The 27,651-nt window shown below is 31.6% G+C and overlaps 1 protein-coding gene and 2 long non-coding RNA genes across 13 annotated transcripts in view; all 3 read left to right on the top strand.

Annotated features, from left to right (window-relative positions):
* Positions 1-27,651, top strand: part of LOC126734086 (centrosomal protein of 135 kDa-like) — a 437,952-nt gene that overhangs the window by 18,772 nt on the left and 391,529 nt on the right. For all 11 annotated transcript variants that reach the window (XM_050437596.1, XM_050437599.1, XM_050437600.1 and 8 more), the window contains one exon: positions 27,282-27,459. In XM_050437596.1, coding sequence (XP_050293553.1) covers positions 27,282-27,459 — 178 coding nt within the window. The remainder of the gene's footprint in view (positions 1-27,281; positions 27,460-27,651) is intronic.
* LOC126734091 (uncharacterized) lies at positions 9,760-11,954 on the top strand. The gene is made up of 2 exons (XR_007659956.1): positions 9,760-10,560; positions 11,329-11,954. It is a non-coding gene; the product is annotated as an uncharacterized LOC126734091 (long non-coding RNA).
* On the top strand, positions 16,039-17,929 carry LOC126734090 (uncharacterized). The gene is made up of 2 exons (XR_007659955.1): positions 16,039-16,535; positions 17,304-17,929. It is a non-coding gene; the product is annotated as an uncharacterized LOC126734090 (long non-coding RNA).

Below are 27,651 nucleotides of genomic sequence, written 5' to 3'. Positions count from 1 at the left end.
CAGCCAAAAACAAGAGTGGTCCGAGATTGGAGCCCTGTGGAACACCAGAAGTACTTTTAAAGATACACGACTTGGAACCTTTAATTTCAACATATTGAAACCTACAACTGAGGTATGACTGAATTAGGCAAGTAATAGAAGGAGACACATCTAAGTCTGATAAAGATTTCAGGATTAGACAGGGTGTCCCAAATTCGAGAATCACCATTGGGATCTCGTAAACTAGAAGAGATACGAGGTCGGTTAAATTGAGACAAAGTTGCGCAATTTGGTGCTCATTAAAATGCCTCTTTGAAATTTTACAAATTCCGAATTCTTCCATTGGAAAACTCGCGATTTCATTTTTATTTTTTTATGACTATCTGAATATATATAACAAAATAAATTACTCATTCTCATTGCTACTCTCTGTTTTACAAAATGGTGTCGTCAGATTTTAAAACCGACCTTTCGTATTTGAGCTGTCATCAGTTTGTTTTTTTAAATACGGCCCTGGATTTTTTATTACGGATTTGAAGAACTTCTTATGTTCCTAAACTAACGATGTATCGCACTTAATCAAAAATGTTATATTAATGGATATTTTAATAAGGACTCATGCGTTTAGGAGAAAGACAAAAAATATATTTTTACCGGGATTAAAAACAAACACCTTTTTTTATAATAGCGCATTAATAAAAAAAGCTTAAACACTAACATAAAAAGAGGTTCAAAAATAACACAATTAAAGCAAATATTCAAGTAGTAATCCGCCTGCTTGGATGCACTTTCGTGTGCATTTTATGGATCGCACGTTGAATACTCCTTGTGAGGATAGCCCTGATCTTCCTTGTTAGGTCTTTAAGTAAGGCTTCAAGATTTTGTGACGTATTCTGATAAAGACGGTTTTGAAGAAATCCCCAAAGAAAATAAAAGGTTTAGGTCGGGGCTTCTAGTGGACCAACGTACGGGTCCTTGGTTTCCAATCCATTTGTTAGGAAATAATTAATTTAATAAATTGGTGACGCATCGTCCACACACCATAGTTGGCGTAATACATCCAAAGGTTCTTCCTTTAAGGACATCCAAAGGTTCTTCCATTAGATTGGTCCTTATTGATTCTGTATATCTGTCGCAAGTTACAGATTTCCTTGGGTTTTCTATTGACCAGTAGTGTTTGTTATGTCTATTAAATAGTCTATTTGTTGAAAAACTGCATTGATCTGTCGCTATAATTTTATTTAGAAAGTCGGCATTTTCATTAACTTTATCTTGCAACCAGTAACAAAATTGTAATCGTCTCTTGGCATTGCCAGGTCTTAGTGGTTGACTAATATGAATTTTGTAAGGTTTATATCCACGATTATGTAAAGTTCTCCAAACTGTCATTCACGGTAGTGCCAATTCGTTTGAGAAAACTCTAAATAAAGCTCGAGAATTTACTTTCATTTACTTACTATCATTTTACTTTCTACTCCGCAATGGTTTTAAAACGTGAAAAAAAAGTGTCTAAGTTAATTTGTTCCTTTTCGGGCTCGACTCGTCTTCAATATTCAATCCTTGGTTTAACAAAACTTCCGTATTGAGCTAAATTATTATAAATATTAGCAAAATAAGTGTAATGCGGCTGTCACCTTTCTGGATATTCCAAGAAATAGCGCTCACAAGCCATTTTTGAAATTCGATGCGACATATAATAAAGCCTTATCATGACATCTTTTTTCTTCAGAAGAAAAAGGCATTTTGGTTAAATACGCATTGGCATAAAAACGATTGGTGAACGAACAGTGAACTGTCAAAATATTTAATAGTTTAAAAGTAAACAAATAAACAGTGATGGTCAGCGTGCACGACTCACCACCACTTTAATAAATAATTGCTGTAATTTCTACATGTTTATCTCAGGGCTTAACCTTTTTTTGTTGTTATCGTAAAGAAAATATTTGTAGTCCTATTAAAAATATATATTTTGTCTTTCTCTTTAACACATGAGTCCTTATGGAAATATCCATTAATATAAAATTTTTAAATAAGTGCGATACATCGTTGGTTTAGGAACATGAGGAGCTCCTAAAATCCGTAATAAAAATCCAGGGCAGTATTGAAAAAAACAAACTTGATTTGAAAATCTGACGACACCATTTTGTAAAATAGAGAAAGTAGCAATGAGAATGAGTAATTTATTTTGTTTTATCTATTGAAATAGAGTCGTACAAAAATATAAATGGAATCGCGAATATTCAGTTTTTTCCAAATTTCCTCGGAAGTATTGGCAGTTTGTGAAATTTCAAAAGGGCATTTTAATAAACACCAAATTATGCAACTTTGCCTCAATTTAACCGACCTCGTACTTCTTCTAGTTTAGAAGAGCCCAATGATGAGGCTCCAATTTGGGACACCCTGTACATGTACATGTCTCACTATATCATATGCTCAACGCCATCAACCCCAACATCATCAAAAGATGCGATAACAAGATCCAGAAGAACACCATTACTGTTTCTGATTTGGTTTATCTAGAACAAATTGTTAAAATAAATACAAACATTTCAAACAGTCACTGCCGCACATAGGGTTTACATAACTAGGAATGTTAAAGTTGCCGATAATGGTAAATTCCGTTTACCTACAAGGTTTGCCTCAATTTTCTTCAAAAAACGTTGATACAAATTACAGTCACTGTTAGGGACGAATTATATTTCGACCTCGTTCCATAAATAAGATAACAACGTAGTCTCTTTACTGATACCGTACACCACGAAATTTAAAGAAAACAATCCCCCGCTCCCCTGGTCCCAAGGTGTTCCACGATAGGCCGGATGCGCATCCAACTCATTCTCTGTTTTCGTGCCGTATATCGCGTATCGTTACGAGTGAGTTCAACTTTGTATTTTTCCCTGTTTTCACAATTAGTTTCTTTTTTATGTGTAACTATAGTTAGGATAAGTAATATTAAGGAATTAAAAGACACATTATCCTAGTGTAGACCCAGATAGTGATGACTATTTAGTACAAGATCTTAAAATTAAAAAATACAAAAAATTGCATATCGAGTATTGAAGAGCTGGGTTCCATATCTCGATTTCGCACATGGTCTATTTCAAGGTCGACACAAGACAACGGATGTTGTTTTAACGAGGGATGATGACGATGTGGCCTTTTATACGGCAAATGTTGCCGATGTGCAACCGGCGTTGCATCAATGGCAGATAAATTTATTTGTTGATTCTTAATTATAATATTGATGACTTTTGTAGGATATTATTACATCTTTAACATAGAAATAATATTTTCAAATCTCTTATTAATTAGTTAAAGTTAAAAAAAGGTTCTCTTAAGTCAAAATAATATACTTAAGAACGATGAAATTGTTCAATATGTGGAACAATTGTAAATTATTATGGTATATTTTACATTTGTTCTCTTGCTAAAATATTATGGTTAATGATTTAAAAAATTATTGTTAATAAGTTCCTAAAATATTGCAGCATGTTTACATAGAAATAGGTTACAATAGATTAATTTTTGTTGGATGAGAAGTCAATTAAAAGCCAAGCTCTTCAAAACTGTCTTCCCTTTATTGCCAATGTTTCGGCCTATATTACGCCTTCTTCAGGGCGCTTAGCTTATAGGTTTTCAAGATGTTGTGAGTTTTCCTAATATCCTGAAGAAATCCCATCCTGTGTAGTTCTTTTGTCAATGTGATCCAGAAATATTTTTCAAAGTTTTAATTGAAAATGTGATATTTAAATTATGTATACTTTATGGTATACTTTACCAAAATGTTCAGGGATTTTCTAAAATATTATGCCATATTTTAAATCTACAACCATTAAATGCCCTATGAAGCACAGAATGCCCTCCTTAATATCATTTATGAAGATAATTTATAATTATCTCTTTAAATTTTATGTGATAATAAATATTATAATTGTTCTGCTACAAATGACATAATAATACTCTAAAATATTAAGTTATATTTTACAAGATTTTTTGTTGCCTCTTTAAGATTTTATGGAATATTTTAGATCCACAACCACCTAAGATCATTTATAAAAATGATAGATTGATCTCTTTCAAAAATTTTATGAGACATAGATGGTATAATCGGTTTTTTTGTAAAAAATAGAATGCTATAAAATATTATGATATCTTTCACATAAGAAAATGAAGAGTGGCATATTAAATTTTGTAATTTATGATGGTATATTTTACGAGATTTGTTGTTGACACTCTAGAATATTATGGCATATTTTAAATCCACAACCATTAAAAATAATTTCTGGTCTTACCTAACATCATTTATGCAAATGATTGATAAGGATCTTGAAATTTTAAGAATTATTATGGTATAATTTTGCAAACTTTGTAGGTTTTTTGATATATTATGGCATATTTCAGATCCACATCCACCAAATGCTAACCCTAAATATTTAAAAAGGTTAAGTTGAAAACTTGTCTGCCTAACTATATTCAAATAAAAATTCTGATGAGAAAGATAGCAATGTAATACAAGGGCAGCAAAAATACTGTGTATATATTTTACAAACGTGTTTATTTTTAAAAATATGCCTTTCTTGCCTACTCAATAATCTATTCTTATAATTCATAGATTAATACATAGTATTATCCCTCCCTTTCTGAGAAGAGCTTAATGTAAAATATAATTAGAAATTTTACAAAATTTGTTGTTAGTTTGCTATAATATTATGAAAGGTTTTATATCCAGAAGCATCTATAAAAGACCCTCCTTACTCAAAAAGGTGTTCATGGTCGTCCTGGAACATCCTTAAAGCGTGACAGGAGATATTATAAGATGTCTGGTTTGATTTTTAATGCATGCTTAACCCACATATTATATTCGACAAAATTCAATTCCCTCCTAGTCGCTCCAGCGGAGGTCCTGCTAAATTGTCGGGTTCTTGGAACAAGATCATGGTTGTTAAGGCAATACTATATTACACCGATGCAAAATTATTATACTGCACTAGACGTGACAACGTCGCTTTTATGTATCCGAAATGATAGCGGAGAGCGACGTCAGTGCTGATCTGAACGCCATGATGTTCGGCTTTGAGCATTGTGTTCGCTCCGTAGTTTTAACAGTGTTTTAATAATAAAGTGTGTGCTCAAATTAATACAGTCCACAATTGTTTACACCAGCCCCCAACAATGGTTGTCGACAGGATGTGCAATGTTTCAAAATCATCCAATATGTTCCAATAGTTCTTTTATGCTTTATCTACATTCTTTCATGCTAATATAAAAAGGGACTCATTTTTCATTTCTTTACCAAAAAAAACTCAAATTCTAAAAGCTGTTCGATTCCTTTTAAGGATTAAACATTGTAAAATACATAATTAGTTTATGTATGCCCAGCTTTTTGGGTATTTGTCTTGTTACTAGAAACACTTGTAGCTTTGAAACAATCTAACAGAAATTTCCTTTTACATACATCTCTGATGCTGGTCACACATAAAACATAGCTTGATTTGCTTAAAGTTATACTTTTTCCAATTAGAGATTTTTGCTTAAAATAATGGCAAATTTCAGGGGATTTTGATCGTTTGAAAAAGTAGATGGATAATCTATAATTGAGAAAAGCATATTTTAGTTTAAAATGCTTTTTGCAAATCTTCTCACTAAAGTTTTATTTTCTTTCTTTGCCTATTAATAATACCACAGCCACTGGATCTGTAAGTGAAATGAAAGATATGTAGTATTAATTATGTTTATTAGTATTAAATTATGCTTCCTTTGTTATGAAATTTGACAGTGACCTGAAAATAAAAAAGGGATATATTTCCTTTTTATATTAATTAAAACATTCACTTAGTCACAATGTTGCTGTTTAAAGAGCTTTATTCAGCGTAGCCTTGACTAAAAGAGGTGCCTCGGGAAACAACCGGTTACAACATTCACTATCTATTTATTTATTTATTTATTTATTTCAATATACGGCAGAGCCAGTTTACAAAAACAAAATAGATAATATAAAATACTAGATAATATAACAATATGAATACAATACTAGAATTACAAAAAAATATATACCAAGAAAAAACCTCTGAAAAAACAATCATCAACAGGGCTAAAAACTTAACTAAAAACTTCAATCCAAGGAACGTAGGTTAAAGTGTAAGATTATTTATTTTTGATTTAAATGACCGTAAGCCGCCGGAAAATGGATCCAAACTATTTTCATTAAAGAAACGCAAAGTCCTAGTCAGTGGAGAAAAAAACCATAGTTGGCCGAATGAAAGGGTAAACGAAACATAGAAGAGTTGGTCCTTCTTTGATAGGTGTTAAAAGGAATTGCTTCCAAGACCGTAGGACAATGATATAAACCATTTAAGACCCTATAAAACGTTAAAGCATCAGAATAATGCCGTCTGAATTCAAGATTAGGGATATTAAATTGGACACTGATAGCATTATAGTCGATGTAATAATTACGAAAAATATAAACTTCGGCTCTACAAGCAAGGGATCTTAAGAATCTTCTTTGTACAGCCTCAAGGCGTTCAAGAAATTACAGACGCATACTCTAGCAAGAAACGTACCAAAGAGTAATAAAGTAATCTGAAACAGTAAGGTGAAAGATGTACACTATTTCTAGTGACAAAACCAAGACTACGCATACTCCTGTTAATAATATCCAAAATGTGCGGCAAAAAAGTTAGCTTCGTATCGAAAAGAACACCTAAATCTTTAACTGTATCAACTGACATGAGTTCGTTATTGTTTATTGTGTATTGATAATTAATAATTTTATTAGAACGACCAAACGAAATACATACACACTTCTTTACATTCAGTTCCAGACTATTGCTATTACACCACTCAGCAACACGATTTAAATCCAATTGAAGTAGCTCAGCATCAAGATATGACTCAGTGGCTTTATACAGTTTAAAATCATCAGCAAAAGCAAGATGTTTTAATAAACAATTACATCACTCAAATCTCTTATGAACAAGTTAAAAAAGACCGGTCCAATATGCGAACCTTGAGGCACGGCTGAAGATACTTCAATACCATTAGAAATATAATTACTTATCCTGACCAACGGTGTGCGACCAGTCAAAAAACTGTGACAAAATTCGACCAAAGTCCGACCAAGGCCCATAGCCCAAACTTCCGAACCAGATGTTCATGACCAACCCTATCAAAGGCGTTCGAGAAGTCTGTATACACCCTATCGACTTGTACAGACCTCTCAAAAGGACCAATCAAATCATATTGGTAAGTTAACAGGTTAGTCAGTCGATCAATCTATTAAAGCTGTGGAATCAGTTTCGCTGTTCAATACAGGAAAACTGCTTTTCTGCATCATCTTCAACCAATTTAGAGTTTCTGCACCAAGAATAAAATAGGTTACTAGATTATTAGGTTTATTGTGAGTGGGGCACCTTAGATGTGTCCCTCCACTGCGACGCTAGGTCTATAGTGGCTCACTCCTAGGTGTTTATACTTCCCCAATCAAGTCCGCCCTCTTTAAGAGTTCGATAATTTGACTAGGAGATCTACAAAGAGATGAAGAAGCATTTTCTTTCCCAAGAATAGAATAACGGAGCATCATATGGTTTTCTTATTTTCTATCGGTCGATTATAGCTCAGATTTGTAAGACTTAATGCAGGATGCTTTAGAATGAAAGAAACTTTTTAAAGTTGCTAAAGGTTTAGTTGTTACGGCTCTTTGGCGAAAATTAAAAATTAAATTATTATTTATTAATTAAATTAAAGAATTAAGAATTCTTGGGAGGGATCATGTGATCAGGTTGAATTATTTGCAAACGTTGGTTATAGCATCAGTATATTAGAGCAGATTTCTTATAAATCCGGAATGTTATTAGCTTTTGCTTCTGCTCAGAGGTTTCTCCCTTTCTAGGGAGAAATCTCTGAGCAGAGAATTAATCTAGAATCTAGGTTTTTCCCTTTTAAGATTAAAGCCTTGGAATTTTTAAAATAATTATTCAAAGTTGTAAAACTTTTGGTCCAAGTAAAATACAGCTAAATCTTTGGTCGCCATTTTAAAAAAGAAGATGAGAATCTAAAAACTACAAAATCTGTATGAATTCTCTATGTCACAACACAAACAATTTTAGGTCGGATCCGAAGTTTTGTGCAAAATAGGCTAATATTGATACTGCCAAATATGCATACAACACCTGTGGCAGATCGTAAAAGTGTATCAATTAATATAATTGAATTAGGTGCCAGCTGGAATTGAACACCTTTCCTAATTTTTGCAAAATAACTGTTGTAATACTGATATTAATGCAAGGCCATTTTTTGAAAAAAAAATCAAATTGTATTCTTGTTGTATTCTTAAGAAATATAACAATATCATTGTTATTTTGTTTTTACTAAGTGTTTAATATGTTCTTCATGAAATAATTCTTATATAGATGTATATATCACAAACAATAATTTAATGTTTTGTATTTTAATATCTTTGTTTTAAAGGCTTTTTATGTTTTATTCTACAGTTGCACAATTCACTTTTTTTAAATATCTACGTTGTTATCTTATTTATGGAACGAGGAGGAAATATAATTCCTTAATCAAACGAACGTCCCTATGTCTGTATATTGCGTCAACTTCAGTTCACTCAAGTCTTCAGAGAATGAGTTGGATGTGCATCCGGCCCATCGTGGGAGCCTTGGGACCAGAGGAGCGGGGAATTCTTTTTTTAAAATTTTGTGGTGTACGGTATGGGTAGAGAGACTACGTTGTTGTCTTATTTACTTCAAGAGGACTTCATATAATTAACACGTGTAATAGTTTTAAAAAATAAACATAATCTGAGATCATTGAATTTGTGGCCCTCCAATCACTGAATTTGAATAATGTACAATGGCAATAATATGGCATTCACCACTAAAAATAACAATTAATTACCAGATATTCACATATGATTTTCAAGTAATCCCTAATAAGTAATATTATATATGTATATTTTCCCAAAAAAATATTTTTGAAATTATCCTTCGAGACACTTCTACTGAACACAACAATTTTAATTTTGTTAGATTTAAGTAAATCTCTTTTATTATTAATAACACTGCAAAATTTAAAAAAATTGGCTCAAATAGGTAGGTATTAAGATATTTGGAAAAAATTAGTTTTGGCATCATGTGCCTTGAAGCATAAGCAGCAGAGCTATGTTTATATAAACTTAATATCAATATCCCAAAAAACCCGCCCCTTGGTCACGTTCTTAAATAACACCTTGTATATGTTAAAAAATGAGTATAAAGATAAATAATATTGTGTTTTTTTAGGATTCAATATAGATGATAATAGAGTAATAAGTATGTTGAAATGGTTTAATATTATAATATGATCATTTTCTTACAACATCACCTTGTATATTAAAAAAGCTACTACACTTTCTCAAGCTTCGTAATATTTCAATTACATTTTATAGATTTAACAATAGATATAACTTAACAGTACAATACTACTAAAAAACTCTTCCAATTAAAAGGTTTTCTGTCAATAGTAAATAATCAGATCTGTAACCCTTTATTGCTTGTTATATAAATTTTATATAAATTATATAAATTTACTTAATATCTATGGCATTATTAACCAATACTAAGTTCTTTAAACTTTAAAACACTTAAAAACCTGAAAAATTTACATTAAACACAGATAAAGGGTCCCTTTGCCATTAAAATGAGTGAAAAGTGTGGTTATGTTTAAGGAATTCCCAATAATTTGCATTTTATTGCCTTGGATTTCCAAGTAATTTGGGAAATTCCCATGGTGGAAATCCATTGTGTAGTGATTCAGAATTTCCCATGAAATGTACAATGGTTTCCAGTAGCGGTTTACTACTTAAAAAATTACCATTAATACTTACAAGTAAAAGTGTTTAAATGCAATTCGGGCACTGCATTCCAGTTAGGCCTTGGCGATCACCAACCAACACATCTTTTTCTAGAAAATGCTTCGCACAAATTCGAAATTTTTTGTGTATTTCATAATGAGGCACGTTCTTTAGTACAGGGTTATTTATAAGAGACTGCCATTTCAAAAACATTTGAGGGCTTTTCTCAGGGTTTGAGAAGCAAAACTGCCTACTCTACTTGACATCACAATTTGGGACGGCACACTTCTTTCCCGACCGGGTTTTTTCACCAAAGAACACTTCAGACATATTTAATATTAATTTTTGTTTCACGAAACAATAAAAAGAGAAAACAAAATTCACTAAAAACATATACATTTTTAAATCCAAAAACTCGCACGACGCACAACAAACGCAACTCGAAGAACCGCTTCGTTTAGTCAATTTTGAAATTTTTATTTTGTATCTGCCTTCGACCGGGTGGCGCCACCTTGTATTAAAATCCGTTAAAATATCGACCGCAGCGCCTAGAAACTCGCGTAAACACTGACTATGTCTTTCTTTGTCTAACTTACTACCAGTAGCTTCCATTCCACTTATTTTTCTAGAAGCGGATATTTTGTGGGGACCATTAGAAATGTTTTAGTGCATTCTAAAACGGATTTAGATTACTAATTAATTGTGAAGAAAATTAGTGTTGCATGGTGTTATGTATAATAAAAGTGAGTAAATATTGATAATTAAGTTTATAATATTTATGTTTTATTCACTGTTTTTAGACTCGATTGATTTACGTGATATTATGTTTTATTTTATCAAGGGTCGGTAATATTAATACTATTTTCAGAATTGATTTATAAAATGACGTTTCTTTTCAACCCTATTTTTTAATTAGGCAATCCAAAAGAAGTGCCTACAATATATAGCAGACAATTTTAAGGATAGATTTTTTTTATCAATATTTTTAAATTTAAGCGTTATAACTATTATTAATTTTTATTATTGTTATTATTGTCGAACTACACTGCATCAAACCCAAAACACTTCTCATTTTAGTAATTATTTGGTATTGTTATTAAAACCTCACATAACAAATGTCAAACTTTACAAACGTACAAAAACTTAATAAATATCAGAAATATTGTGTGTTTTTGTGGCTTTTTAAGCAGTTCCTCTCGTAAATGATGAGGGCTCTAAAGATGACCATTGTCAGGAAGTAATTTGCCCGATATTTATCAAAGTTTTTGCACTGAACACGTCCGTTTCTTATTTCTACTTTTTATTTTAGTACACCACAATGAATTAAAGATCAAAAAGAGTTGTGGAAATATGCCAAAGTGATAAAAATAGATCAAATAAAATTGCCAAAGAAAATAGAATAATTATTTTACATGATAATTGACCAGATCACAAAAATAAAGTTTATTTTAATATAATGGATTTGCTAATGGATATTATTACCGACCTTGATATCAATGACAATTTTTTAGAGACAATATGATCCTGGTTGTGTAGATGACGAAGTTGAACGAGCTGTACTTACTTTGCAAGATACTTTAGATGCTACCACTAGTGACACTAAGGTCAATTGTTATGATCTTGGCCTCGAAACGAACGTTTACTTAACAGCAGAAAACATTTTAGGATATTCAAAAGAGAAAGAAAAATGAAATTGACTTTAAACGTGAAGAAGAACTTTAACAGACAGTACTATTTATCCTTATGCAAAAAGATGTTCCTTTTCACCCTAGGATCATGAGAGTGGCAGTGACAGAAGACCGCACTGTTATCAGCTTGAGGGCTTTAAAAGACAAACCCCAAAATTTTTTTTCTTAAATAAATTTTAATATTGAGTATCAAGCACTGCCTCAAAGAACAAATCCGCATCTCAATAATAATGAATACGAACAACTTCATATTCAAAAGATATTTGATTTAATCACCTTTAGCAGCTAAGCCAGTGATACCTGCAGACTGTTGCTTGTTTTATAGCAATTTAATTTTTCAACAACTTTCTCTGTGTTTTTAGAACTAATTTCTTTGTAGAAGAACACATTAGTTTAGTTTTGTAAATTTTTATTGTCTTGTATTTAAAATACATGCCAAATACTAAATACTTCTCCAATATAGTTTGTTTGTGTTTGGATTTTATATAAATTAAAGTCATACAGTTTGTTGTGCATTTTTTATTGTTTCGGTTTTTATGTGAAATACATGTAACCTCTAGTTATAACTTTTCGATGTAGAAAAAGTAATTAATGGATTATAATAGCATGTAAGTTTAGTTTTTGTATGTTTCAACAGCACGTAAGTTGGTTTTTACAAAGAAAAGATCTTTTTTTAGGATTCTATTTTTATTACTGTTTCGTATGATTTCTTTTCCTTATTTGTATACTAAACTACTATTTTATAAGTTAAACAAAACAAGAAATAGTTCTAGAAATAGTAGGACAATGATATAAACCATTTAAGACCCTATAAAACGTTAAAGCATCAGAATAATGCCGTCTGAATTCAAGATTAGGGATATTAAATTGGACACTGATAGCATTATAGTCGATGTAATAATTACGAAAAATATAAACTTCGGCTCTACAAGCAAGGGATCTTAAGAATCTTCTTTGTACAGCCTCAAGGCGTTCAAGAAATTACAGACGCATACTCTAGCAAGAAACGTACCAAAGAGTAATAAAGTAATCTGAAACAGTAAGGTGAAAGATGTACACTATTTCTAGTGACAAAACCAAGACTACGCATACTCCTGTTAATAATATCCAAAATGTGCGGCAAAAAAGTTAGCTTCGTATCGAAAAGAACACCTAAATCTTTAACTGTATCAACTGACATGAGTTCGTTATTGTTTATTGTGTATTGATAATTAATAATTTTATTAGAACGACCAAACGAAATACATACACACTTCTTTACATTCAGTTCCAGACTATTGCTATTACACCACTCAGCAACACGATTTAAATCCAATTGAAGTAGCTCAGCATCAAGATATGACTCAGTGGCTTTATACAGTTTAAAATCATCAGCAAAAGCAAGATGTTTTAATAAACAATTACATCACTCAAATCTCTTATGAACAAGTTAAAAAAGACCGGTCCAATATGCGAACCTTGAGGCACGGCTGAAGATACTTCAATACCATTAGAAATATAATTACTTATCCTGACCAACGGTGTGCGACCAGTCAAAAAACTGTGACAAAATTCGACCAAAGTCCGACCAAGGCCCATAGCCCAAACTTCCGAACCAGATGTTCATGACCAACCCTATCAAAGGCGTTCGAGAAGTCTGTATACACCCTATCGACTTGTACAGACCTCTCAAAAGGACCAATCAAATCATATTGGTAAGTTAACAGGTTAGTCAGTCGATCAATCTATTAAAGCTGTGGAATCAGTTTCGCTGTTCAATACAGGAAAACTGCTTTTCTGCATCATCTTCAACCAATTTAGAGTTTCTGCACCAAGAATAAAATAGGTTACTAGATTATTAGGTTTATTGTGAGTGGGGCACCTTAGATGTGTCCCTCCACTGCGACGCTAGGTCTATAGTGGCTCACTCCTAGGTGTTTATACTTCCCCAATCAAGTCCGCCCTCTTTAAGAGTTCGATAATTTGACTAGGAGATCTACAAAGAGATGAAGAAGCATTTTCTTTCCCAAGAATAGAATAACGGAGCATCATATGGTTTTCTTATTTTCTATCGGTCGATTATAGCTCAGATTTGTAAGACTTAATGCAGGATGCTTTAGAATGAAAGAAACTTTTTAAAGTTGCTAAAGGTTTAGTTGTTACGGCTCTTTGGCGAAAATTAAAAATTAAATTATTATTTATTAATTAAATTAAAGAATTAAGAATTCTTGGGAGGGATCATGTGATCAGGTTGAATTATTTGCAAACGTTGGTTATAGCATCAGTATATTAGAGCAGATTTCTTATAAATCCGGAATGTTATTAGCTTTTGCTTCTGCTCAGAGGTTTCTCCCTTTCTAGGGAGAAATCTCTGAGCAGAGAATTAATCTAGAATCTAGGTTTTTCCCTTTTAAGATTAAAGCCTTGGAATTTTTAAAATAATTATTCAAAGTTGTAAAACTTTTGGTCCAAGTAAAATACAGCTAAATCTTTGGTCGCCATTTTAAAAAAGAAGATGAGAATCTAAAAACTACAAAATCTGTATGAATTCTCTATGTCACAACACAAACAATTTTAGGTCGGATCCGAAGTTTTGTGCAAAATAGGCTAATATTGATACTGCCAAATATGCATACAACACCTGTGGCAGATCGTAAAAGTGTATCAATTAATATAATTGAATTAGGTGCCAGCTGGAATTGAACACCTTTCCTAATTTTTGCAAAATAACTGTTGTAATACTGATATTAATGCAAGGCCATTTTTTGAAAAAAAAATCAAATTGTATTCTTGTTGTATTCTTAAGAAATATAACAATATCATTGTTATTTTGTTTTTACTAAGTGTTTAATATGTTCTTCATGAAATAATTCTTATATAGATGTATATATCACAAACAATAATTTAATGTTTTGTATTTTAATATCTTTGTTTTAAAGGCTTTTTATGTTTTATTCTACAGTTGCACAATTCACTTTTTTTAAATATCTACGTTGTTATCTTATTTATGGAACGAGGAGGAAATATAATTCCTTAATCAAACGAACGTCCCTATGTCTGTATATTGCGTCAACTTCAGTTCACTCAAGTCTTCAGAGAATGAGTTGGATGTGCATCCGGCCCATCGTGGGAGCCTTGGGACCAGAGGAGCGGGGAATTCTTTTTTTAAAATTTTGTGGTGTACGGTATGGGTAGAGAGACTACGTTGTTGTCTTATTTACTTCAAGAGGACTTCATATAATTAACACGTGTAATAGTTTTAAAAAATAAACATAATCTGAGATCATTGAATTTGTGGCCCTCCAATCACTGAATTTGAATAATGTACAATGGCAATAATATGGCATTCACCACTAAAAATAACAATTAATTACCAGATATTCACATATGATTTTCAAGTAATCCCTAATAAGTAATATTATATATGTATATTTTCCCAAAAAAATATTTTTGAAATTATCCTTCGAGACACTTCTACTGAACACAACAATTTTAATTTTGTTAGATTTAAGTAAATCTCTTTTATTATTAATAACACTGCAAAATTTAAAAAAATTGGCTCAAATAGGTAGGTATTAAGATATTTGGAAAAAATTAGTTTTGGCATCATGTGCCTTGAAGCATAAGCAGCAGAGCTATGTTTATATAAACTTAATATCAATATCCCAAAAAACCCGCCCCTTGGTCACGTTCTTAAATAACACCTTGTATATGTTAAAAAATGAGTATAAAGATAAATAATATTGTGTTTTTTTAGGATTCAATATAGATGATAATAGAGTAATAAGTATGTTGAAATGGTTTAATATTATAATATGATCATTTTCTTACAACATCACCTTGTATATTAAAAAAGCTACTACACTTTCTCAAGCTTCGTAATATTTCAATTACATTTTATAGATTTAACAATAGATATAACTTAACAGTACAATACTACTAAAAAACTCTTCCAATTAAAAGGTTTTCTGTCAATAGTAAATAATCAGATCTGTAACCCTTTATTGCTTGTTATATAAATTTTATATAAATTATATAAATTTACTTAATATCTATGGCATTATTAACCAATACTAAGTTCTTTAAACTTTAAAACACTTAAAAACCTGAAAAATTTACATTAAACACAGATAAAGGGTCCCTTTGCCATTAAAATGAGTGAAAAGTGTGGTTATGTTTAAGGAATTCCCAATAATTTGCATTTTATTGCCTTGGATTTCCAAGTAATTTGGGAAATTCCCATGGTGGAAATCCATTGTGTAGTGATTCAGAATTTCCCATGAAATGTACAATGGTTTCCAGTAGCGGTTTACTACTTAAAAAATTACCATTAATACTTACAAGTAAAAGTGTTTAAATGCAATTCGGGCACTGCATTCCAGTTAGGCCTTGGCGATCACCAACCAACACATCTTTTTCTAGAAAATGCTTCGCACAAATTCGAAATTTTTTGTGTATTTCATAATGAGGCACGTTCTTTAGTACAGGGTTATTTATAAGAGACTGCCATTTCAAAAACATTTGAGGGCTTTTCTCAGGGTTTGAGAAGCAAAACTGCCTACTCTACTTGACATCACAATTTGGGACGGCACACTTCTTTCCCGACCGGGTTTTTTCACCAAAGAACACTTCAGACATATTTAATATTAATTTTTGTTTCACGAAACAATAAAAAGAGAAAACAAAATTCACTAAAAACATATACATTTTTAAATCCAAAAACTCGCACGACGCACAACAAACGCAACTCGAAGAACCGCTTCGTTTAGTCAATTTTGAAATTTTTATTTTGTATCTGCCTTCGACCGGGTGGCGCCACCTTGTATTAAAATCCGTTAAAATATCGACCGCAGCGCCTAGAAACTCGCGTAAACACTGACTATGTCTTTCTTTGTCTAACTTACTACCAGTAGCTTCCATTCCACTTATTTTTCTAGAAGCGGATATTTTGTGGGGACCATTAGAAATGTTTTAGTGCATTCTAAAACGGATTTAGATTACTAATTAATTGTGAAGAAAATTAGTGTTGCATGGTGTTATGTATAATAAAAGTGAGTAAATATTGATAATTAAGTTTATAATATTTATGTTTTATTCACTGTTTTTAGACTCGATTGATTTACGTGATATTATGTTTTATTTTATCAAGGGTCGGTAATATTAATACTATTTTCAGAATTGATTTATAAAATGACGTTTCTTTTCAACCCTATTTTTTAATTAGGCAATCCAAAAGAAGTGCCTACAATATATAGCAGACAATTTTAAGGATAGATTTTTTTTATCAATATTTTTAAATTTAAGCGTTATAACTATTATTAATTTTTATTATTGTTATTATTGTCGAACTACACTGCATCAAACCCAAAACACTTCTCATTTTAGTAATTATTTGGTATTGTTATTAAAACCTCACATAACAAATGTCAAACTTTACAAACGTACAAAAACTTAATAAATATCAGAAATATTGTGTGTTTTTGTGGCTTTTTAAGCAGTTCCTCTCGTAAATGATGAGGGCTCTAAAGATGACCATTGTCAGGAAGTAATTTGCCCGATATTTATCAAAGTTTTTGCACTGAACACGTCCGTTTCTTATTTCTACTTTTTATTTTAGTACACCACAATGAATTAAAGATCAAAAAGAGTTGTGGAAATATGCCAAAGTGATAAAAATAGATCAAATAAAATTGCCAAAGAAAATAGAATAATTATTTTACATGATAATTGACCAGATCACAAAAATAAAGTTTATTTTAATATAATGGATTTGCTAATGGATATTATTACCGACCTTGATATCAATGACAATTTTTTAGAGACAATATGATCCTGGTTGTGTAGATGACGAAGTTGAACGAGCTGTACTTACTTTGCAAGATACTTTAGATGCTACCACTAGTGACACTAAGGTCAATTGTTATGATCTTGGCCTCGAAACGAACGTTTACTTAACAGCAGAAAACATTTTAGGATATTCAAAAGAGAAAGAAAAATGAAATTGACTTTAAACGTGAAGAAGAACTTTAACAGACAGTACTATTTATCCTTATGCAAAAAGATGTTCCTTTTCACCCTAGGATCATGAGAGTGGCAGTGACAGAAGACCGCACTGTTATCAGCTTGAGGGCTTTAAAAGACAAACCCCAAAATTTTTTTTCTTAAATAAATTTTAATATTGAGTATCAAGCACTGCCTCAAAGAACAAATCCGCATCTCAATAATAATGAATACGAACAACTTCATATTCAAAAGATATTTGATTTAATCACCTTTAGCAGCTAAGCCAGTGATACCTGCAGACTGTTGCTTGTTTTATAGCAATTTAATTTTTCAACAACTTTCTCTGTGTTTTTAGAACTAATTTCTTTGTAGAAGAACACATTAGTTTAGTTTTGTAAATTTTTATTGTCTTGTATTTAAAATACATGCCAAATACTAAATACTTCTCCAATATAGTTTGTTTGTGTTTGGATTTTATATAAATTAAAGTCATACAGTTTGTTGTGCATTTTTTATTGTTTCGGTTTTTATGTGAAATACATGTAACCTCTAGTTATAACTTTTCGATGTAGAAAAAGTAATTAATGGATTATAATAGCATGTAAGTTTAGTTTTTGTATGTTTCAACAGCACGTAAGTTGGTTTTTACAAAGAAAAGATCTTTTTTTAGGATTCTATTTTTATTACTGTTTCGTATGATTTCTTTTCCTTATTTGTATACTAAACTACTATTTTATAAGTTAAACAAAACAAGAAATAGTTTTTTAGATTTGCCAAAATGTGTCATCTTAGATTTACGTGGTTTTGAGACCATTAATATGATTTTTGACTATTTTGACCATTGCTTTGAGACCATCGATATTTATTAATTTTCTTTGAACGGGGCTGCTGTTCGCATCGGTTTCTCATCAAAAAGCACCCAAATTCTACAATTTTCGGAATTTCATGCCGCGTCGCTTTATAAGAAAATCATTCTGCCTTTCTATAGGTGCATTTTCCTTTTTTCCAAAGGGGCAAAAACCCGTGGGTGAATATTTTCTCGGCAAATTGAGGACTGGCACCCCATTGTCATTGTTTGATTTATATACGAAAACATATTTCTACCAAAAAACGTCTTGTCGAACTTGCATTGTCTTATTTATTTAATGTAACACGACGTTTCGGTACATAAGTATCTCCAACCGTTATCAAGTGTAAACTTTACCAGTTTACACTTGATAACGGTTGGAGATACTTACCAAACGTCGTGACGAAACGTCGTGTTACATTAAATAAATAAGACAATGCAAGTTCGACAAGATGTTTTCACTGTACCATTGTCTACCACCTTCAAAAACATATTTCTACCAATTATGAGTGTGTTACCAAATATGAAAGTGTTATTTTGGTTAAAATGTTTAAGAAAAAAATTAATTCAGTTAAAAATTAAATTAATTACTTAATTTTTTTCGGTCATACGGCTATCGAAAAAAATGAAAGTGGCTTCCCTTTTAAACTCTTCTAAATAGAAACGAATAGGAAGAGCAATTAAACAAGGAACAGAAAGCCAAATAGGAACGAATTTGGGCCCCGACTCTTAGACTATAATGACCTATGATAAATTGAGTTTTAGGATAACGTGACTACCATGAATTTGTTATTATTATTCCGATTTGATTGAAATTTGGTATTTGAGGTTTATTAATGATACCATTAATGAAGTTTGATAAATGTTTGCTTGACATATTAAGTTATACATTTTTTGTCATTGGTTCGATTTGTTTGAAAGTTGGTATTTAAATGGTCTTATATGTTTCTTAGAACCTGTTGTTAAACCAGAGACATAGCCATACATAATTAAGACGCAAATAAGAAGCTAGTTTTATCTCTTAAAATTTTAAACATATTTTAAATTCTGTGGTGTAGCCGCTGCTAGGCTAAACTGGTAACGTTAATGTTATTTTTAATAGAATACCTTACTGATTTTTATATTTCTGGAATTTCCGTTCAATTTGTAATATTTTTTATATCTACATATATGTCTATGCCTTAATTCTAATTAAGGATTTTTATTTATAGATTTAAACAGACCGATTCCCAAGAATAACCAAACTACTTGTGTCGCAGTACGGTCGAGAAAACGATAATACTTATATATACACGTTCGGCGGTTAAAAAATTTTGAATAATATGATTTTTGCGTAATGTGTAAGAAGGAGACGGAGTAGAGCGAGAACAAACTTGGCTCCACCCTAGGCGGCTATAGCGTCGTCGTTGCGCTTATCAGTCCGGTTAAAGTTCGGTTGCAATTTCTCGCATGTGATCCCTCCCTACAATGTGATTGGCTAAAATACCAGCCCAAACATTTACCTTTTGCGGGTATTGAGTTCGTAATGGTACACTCAAATGTAGATTTTCCCGATACCAATATCTCACGACTGAAGAATTATGTCGACCTAGAAGAGAAAAAGATGACTCGTCTGTAAATAAAATATTACTTGTGAAGTCTTCATTTTCATCAATTTTTTTTCTTAAGGTTTCACAAAACTCCAAGCGTTTTATTTGATCTTCTGGAAAAATTTCTTGAGTGTTTTTAATTTTATAGGCTTTGTACTTATTTCTTTTCAAAATATCACGCACTGTACGACTTGGAATATCAAGTTCTTCAGAAATTTGGGAGCTAGAACAAGGTTCACTTACTTCCACAAAAGCACACACCTTGACCTCCTTTTCAATCCTAGCATCAGGTGTTCGATGAGGTTCCTGATCGCCACTAGAACATTTTGCACACCGATTTACACATCCCGACTGCTCAAACTTATGCCAGATATTATAAATTGTTTTAGCAGTAGGGACTTGCTGATCAGGATATGCAAATATAAAAGGGCCGACAACTTCTTCTGCACTATCCGCATGACAATACCATTTAATGATATTAATCTTTTGATCAACAGTGAAAACCATTTTTATTTTATTACTGTATCCGTCCTCGTACCAAAGGTTGAAATAAATTGTAAACATGATCGGCTAACACGTACATACAGTTGTGGTCACATAAATAGCACACTTAGCCTTTTCATATATTACTTACAAAAAACAAATTCCTGACTGATAAGAAAATATTTAAGCAGTTAATCTCGTCCTAATATGCAAGACTTTATGTTTATTTTAAAAATATATGCACATACAGAATTTCATTCCAATATTAACGTTTTAAGGCTGGACACATAAATAGCACACCTTTCATTCTTATTAAATATATCGAGTGTTAATTAGTAAGTATTATTTTAACTTTTAAATTTTTGAATATTGTCAAGAGTAGTTTTGTTTTTAGTGGGTAGAAAGATCATTGTGGACCAGAGAGGAGAGCTCTTATTATAGAAAAGAAAAATCAAGGCTTTTCTATTTCTGCTATAGCAAAAGATTTAAATTGCTCTAGGAAAATGGTTTATAATGCTCTGGCTCTCTATGAGACCACTCAAAGCACAATGAACAAGAAAAGATTAACAAGGCCCCGAAAAACCACGTATAACATAGATAGAATTATTATTAGAATAAGCAAGGGTAATCCATTTTTAAGTTCCGCCCAAATAAAACGTGAAATAGCAGACCAATATGGCGTCAATATTTCTGCAAGAACAATAAGAAGAAGATTATGTGAAAAAGATCTCAAAGGTTGTGTAGCTAGGAAAAAACCACTTGTTTCAAAAAGAAATATTAAAAAAAGATTGGCATTTGCTAAACAACATATAAATAAGGACATTAATTTTTGGAAAACCATATTATGGAGCGATGAAACCAAGATTAATAGATTTGGAAATGATGGAAAATGCTATGTTAGACGTCCTCCCAATAGTGCCTTAAACCCCAGGTACACAATTAAAACTGTTAAGCATGGAGGAGGATCAATTATGATATGGGGAGCAATGTCATGGCATGGTGTTGGACCTATTCATCGTATAGAGGGAATAATGGACCAATACAAGTATAGGGAGAACCCTCTGGAAAATTTGTGGGATCACGTTAAAACCAAAATTAAGGTATTAAATCCCTCAAATCTGGATGAACTATGGCAAAACTTCCAAGAGGCTTGGAACAGTATTCCGGCAAGCGTGTGTGCAAAATCGGTGGAGTCAATACCCAAGCGATTAAGTGAAGTTATAAAAAATAAAGGTTACCCAACAAAATATTAAATTGGTTTTGGTGAAAGTAAATATTTTTTAAGTGTGCTATTTAAATGGCCAGCATTTCTTTAGTTTTTTTGTTATGTTTCTTATATATTTAAAATACTCTTTTAATTTTAATTAAATACAACTCTTTGTAGAACATCTAAGCTAAATATATTATAAAAAAAATAGAAAATGGTATTTAATATTTTTTATCGCAATTTAGAAAAGTGTGCTATTTATATGACCATAACTGTAGGTACGCGAGGAATTGCAACCACCTGTTGAAGTGGTCCAGGATATAGAACGGCGGGAAGAAATGGTTTGCAGTACCCTAGAACTTGATTCGACACGGTCCACTAGAAGTGTTGGAGAGGAACTGGGAATGAGCAATAAAACTGTTGCTCGTATCTGGAAAAAAATATGGGTACAAATGTTTTAAGTATTCAAAAACTCATGAAATATTTCTTGAAGACCAGTGGCGAAGAATGGAATTTTGTGAAACCATGATGGAAAAGGCAAATGAAAACGAATATTTAAAAAAAAAATTGTTTTCTGATGAATCTTCTTTTCCGTTACATGGCAAACACAATCCTTCCATTGTTCGTTATTGGTCTCATGAAAACGAGCACAGAAGTTTTCAGTTTCGTACCCAGTATCCTCAGAAATTGAATGTTTTGGGAAGTATTTTGGGCTACAATGTTATAGGGCCATTTTTTATTGATGGCACTTTAAACGCCTAAAAGTACCTTGAGTTGCTGCAAAACCAAGTTCTTCCTGCCATTCAAATCCTACCTGATGTAGATCTGGGATCGGTTTATTTTCAGCAAGATGGCTGTCCTGCTTATAACGCGGCTAGGGTAAAAGAATTTTTAACAAATACTTTTCCTAACCGCCTTATTAGTGGGACTGGCGATATTAAATGGCCTCCTAGATCTCCAGATTTGTCTCCAAATGACTTTTATCTGTGGGATTACCTTAAGCAGCCCATTTATTTACAAGCATGAATTTAGTAGGCCAACAAATTTGGAGGAGTTGCGAAATAAAATTGCCGAAGGTGCCAATTCCATTTTACCTGAAACTCTTTTGGAGGTGCAAAATAGCTTTTACGATAGGTTAAGGTTTTGTTTAGCGAAAGAAGGCGGTTTAATTGAGCCTTTTATTTAAAAAATGATATGTTGTTAAGTTTGTTTATTAGAGTTTTATTTCTGATTTTTTATTATATTTTTATTAGAGTTGATATTTTATTTTTTATTAGAATAACGCTTTAATTTTCATTATGCAAAACACAGCATATTAAACATTTTAAGATTACAATTCTATGCGGGTTTTACACATTGTCATGTCTGTAAAACCCACATTAGAATAAATATTTTAAAAATGCCTGGATTTTCGCGTAATATTTTGGGACATTTTGTCGCCAAACGACGCAGCTCCCACGAAAGTCAGATGTTTACTTATCCCGTCACAGAACACAAATATAGTCCTGTCCTCGGGCCGGCCGGGGCCATGAGACTAATACTCGAGAAGATAATCCCACGCGCATGAGATGAGCCTATCTCTCTCGCACGCCTGACGTCATTCGATGACAAATTTCCCCAGGAACAGCTTTTAATACATGAACAGAGTTTTATTTAATACATTTTAATATGACGTTTCGTTTTTGCTTTAGATGTTCGATGGATTTAGGGTTAGGGCATGGTTTATTTATTTTGTGTGACAAATATGGCAGAGTTTATTAAATTATAATAATTAAAAATTTTTTATCATGGTGTACTGTGCAGTTGTGGGTTGTTCAAGCAACAACAACAAAAAAAGTAAGATAGTTTCGGATTGCCGATTCTTTAGATTTCCAAGTTAATTGTCACAATAGGCTGTATATCAATCCTCTATTTTTGTTTTATTTTTTTTACAACATAATAAAATATGTACATACATATTATATCACTGATATTTTTCTGCAGAGGCATTCGTCTAAAGTAAAAAAAATTAAATAAAAACCATAAATCCTTTTTTTTTGGCTATAAAGTATTATTAATTTATTATTAATTAACAAGCCTTTAGACGTTTCATATTGTGTATATTTATTTTCAAATTAAAATACCTTAAATAATAAAAATCGTTTTTTAACCTTATCCAAAACCAAAATAGGCATTTATATTATATAAGGCTTTACTATCCTTGCACGGATCCACAAATCCTACATACTATTAAGGAAATATTTTACATACTATTATAATAATCATAGCATATTTCATATAACAAAATATAATAATACTTAATGAGTAATGTTAAATAAAAAAGGCTTTAAAATACTGCTTTTCCAACCGACAAACAGAATTTTTGTCATCGAGTGACGTCATGCGCAGTCACACGAAATTGCATCGCCAAGTGGGTTTATCTTGCCAGTAATAGTATCATGGGCCGGGGCGGTGCTCTGTCTCAGGCACTCGTATACGCGCGACGTTGCAAAATTTCGCCTCTATGCGGTTTCCTATAAGTAACGAACGAAAATACGATCTGTATACGTATATGTACAGGGTGGGCCAATTTAGACGTTTTCTTATGGGAAGTCATGTCCCTGTTAAAGATAAAAAAAATTTGACCTCCATTCTCCGGGCTCAAATTTTAAAAGAAGTTTATTGAAGCAAATGAAATTTTGCTATGGCAAACAGTTTGGCCGCTAGAGGGCGTTTCTGAAATTTGGTCATTTTCGTTTTTCGGCTATGGCTGTTGTGTTTTTAAAGATAAATGATTTCTGTAAAGACTTTCTTATAGCACTTTTAAGCGCTTAACATGCTCATGATATTTAAATTTATACAGGGTGCTTCATTATTAAAAAAATTTTTTTTTTTTTTTTTTAATGGAATGCATATTATTTTTTTGCATTTTCTTGTAGCCCTTAAAATTCCCTTTTCAAATATATATAACACTAATAATCTAAATTGAATAGTTTACGATATATAAATAAATTTCTTAAATATTAAAAACACGTAGGTATAAACGGAAGAGTAGGCGTGTTTTAAACTGCTATAAGTGAAGCTTAATATTTACATAAACAAACTTGTTTTTATAATCTATGTTTTCCTTTGTAAATATATCTTGATATTAGAATCCAAAAACGTATCAATTTTTCAAAAAATTCCATATGATTAGATGTTTTATCAAATATAATGAGAATTTAAGGGCCTGCGATATCAACGTCCTTATTAAAAATAAGTGCAGTTATTTAAGACACTCAAAGATTAAAAAAGGACGTTATAGGTTCTGTATTTTTTATTTGTGATACTTCAGTAAGCGCTTTTAAAAATCAAAAGTAAATTAAACAATAGCTCCTGTTTTATTAAATATTAATTATATAAATGGACAAATACAGTTATAAAAACAAAATAATACTGTAAAAAAATAAAAAAAAATAAAAGTATTTATTTATTTATTTATTTTAAACTTAGAATATGAACTAACAAACAAAAAGTAAAAACCAGATTTTATTTTTTTATTGATATTTTAACTAAAACTGCAACTCTATATATTACGTACTTATAACAAGTGTTCAAACTGAGCTCCTTCCTGATCAATGCACCAGCGGCTACGTTTTTCAACATTATCAACAGCGTTTCTTAATTCAATATTTGTTTTTGCAAATGCATTATGTAAAGCTTCTTCCAACATTACTCTTGAAGTAATTGGCTGTTGGTATACCAAGTCTTTTATTCTTTCCCAAAGATAAAAATCTAAGGGTGTTAAGTCAGGGGATCTAGGCGGCCAACGTATTGGACCTTGATTTCCTATCCACTGCTCACCAAACTGCTCATTTAAATAATTACTGACCACTCTAGAATTGTGCGGTGGCGCACCATCCTGCTGGAAAAATATAGGATGCCTCTGCTGGGCTAGAGGCAATTCCTCTAGGAAGCGCTCAACTTGCGTTTGCAGAATTTGTAAATATCGCTCTGAATTTAACTGTCCATCATAAATATAGGGACCAATAAATCTACCACGAAATATGCCTACCCATACACTAAAACTGTAACGGCCTTGATTTCTTACAGCCACCGTTGCGTGAGGATTTGCTCGAGCCCAGGTATACCTATTATACCTATTAAAAATGCCTGCACTACTAATCGATGCTTCATCCGTCTAAATACAATTGTAGCCAAATGTTGTATCTTGACCACACTTTTGCAAATACCACCGACAGAATTCCAATCTTCTATCACGATCCGCAGGAAAAAGATGATGAACTTTTCGGGCTCGATAAGCTTTATACCTATATTTTTTTTAAATCCGTCTTGCAGAGGTCCTTGGCACACCAGTTTCTACTTCCAATTTCCGGGTGGATAGATTAGAGTTATTTTCAATTGCGCCCAAAACTGTTATATCCAATAGTTCTTGATCGTCATTTATATTATTATTAGCATTTCTTCGCGGTTTAGCAAAAGAACCAAAATTAATAAGGTTTCTTTTTCATTTCTCAAACAGCGTACTATGTGGCTGCCCCCGTTCTGGATATCGTCGATGATATAAATTACAGGCCTCTCTTGCATTTTCATTACATTCAATAAAACATTTAATCATATCGAATTTTTCATAGTTTTGATACATTGTGATTATCACATAAAAGAAATACAAAGTAAAACAGATTATGAAAATAAGCTTGTTTATGTCAAAATGACGTATTACTCAAAGCAGTTTGCCGTACAACCGCCTACTCAACCCTTTACGCAATTGTTTCACCCGCAATTGTGTCACCCGCCTACTCTGTTTTTTAGGCGTTTTAAATGGCACAGCATTATAATTTATTGATACTTAAGAAATCTATTTATATCTCCTAAACTAATGAATTTAGATTATAAGTGTTATATATATTTGAAAAGGGAATTTTAAGGGCTACAAGAAAATGCAAAAAAATAATATGCATTCCATTTAAAAAAAAAAAAAAAAATTTTAATAATGAAGCACCCTGTATAAATTTAAATATCATGAGCATGTTAAGCGCTTAAAAGTGCTTTAAGAAAGTCTTTACAGAAATCATTTATCTTTAAAAACACAGCAGCCATAGGCGAAAAACGAAAATGACCATTGCCATAGCAAAATTTCATTTGCTTCAATAAACTTCTTTTAAAATTTGAGCCCGGAGAATGGAGGTCAACATTTTTTTATCTCTAACAGGGACATGACTTCCCATAAGAAAACGTCTAAATTGGCCCACCCTGTACGTATGTTTCTTAGTGCTAAAGATATACATTTTGTTTTTGTTATCATGATTTTTCGAAAAATAGAGGTTTACTTTATTAACATCTAACTATTACTAAAAAAGTAGTTTTTTTTTTAAATTTTAGTAGCGAGTGGTTAAAGCTATGATGTAAGTGTATCAAACTTTGTTATAATATACAGGGTCTTAAAATATGCTAGCCATGTCATACATTAAAAAAAGGCAGCGTTTTCATCAAACGGTGTTTTTTTATTCCTATACCCTATACGATTTTTTTTAACACCAGATACTATTGACTTTAATTTAGACTATGAAAATTACTTAAGTTTAAAGTTAATTTTTTAACATACAATTTTTTTTTATTTAGCTATAAAGAAAGGGAATTTTTGTTTATAATTTTCTATTTCCTAAATTAATCCAGATATTTATTTTAGTTACTAAGGCGGGAAGAGGAAATCGATAGGCTTCATTCCTTATTGGAAGGCGGAAGGAGTTACAGTAGCGCTAGTAAAGATTGTTGTTACAAGAACATTGAAGGACATGTAACGGTATTACAAGATGAAATTACTCGCCTTAGAAAAGATAACATTGATTTAAAAAATCAGTTGAAAGGTAAGCTTGTATTTTTAGCTTAGCGTATTAGTTAACGTACAAATACGTTAGATATGCAATAAAATTGGAAAATAAAACAATAATTGTCTAAATAGGTGTGCGGTTTACAAATGCTTGAATGTGAAATGATAAAAAAATGAAAGGGATTAATTTTAATAATATTGTTCATATGTATCTATAAAATATAGATAT

This window comes from Anthonomus grandis, chromosome 3 (assembly GCF_022605725.1).
Source record: "Anthonomus grandis grandis chromosome 3, icAntGran1.3, whole genome shotgun sequence".
Lineage (NCBI taxonomy): Eukaryota > Metazoa > Arthropoda > Insecta > Coleoptera > Curculionidae > Anthonomus > Anthonomus grandis.
This window is presented reverse-complemented; position numbering and strand designations above follow the sequence as displayed.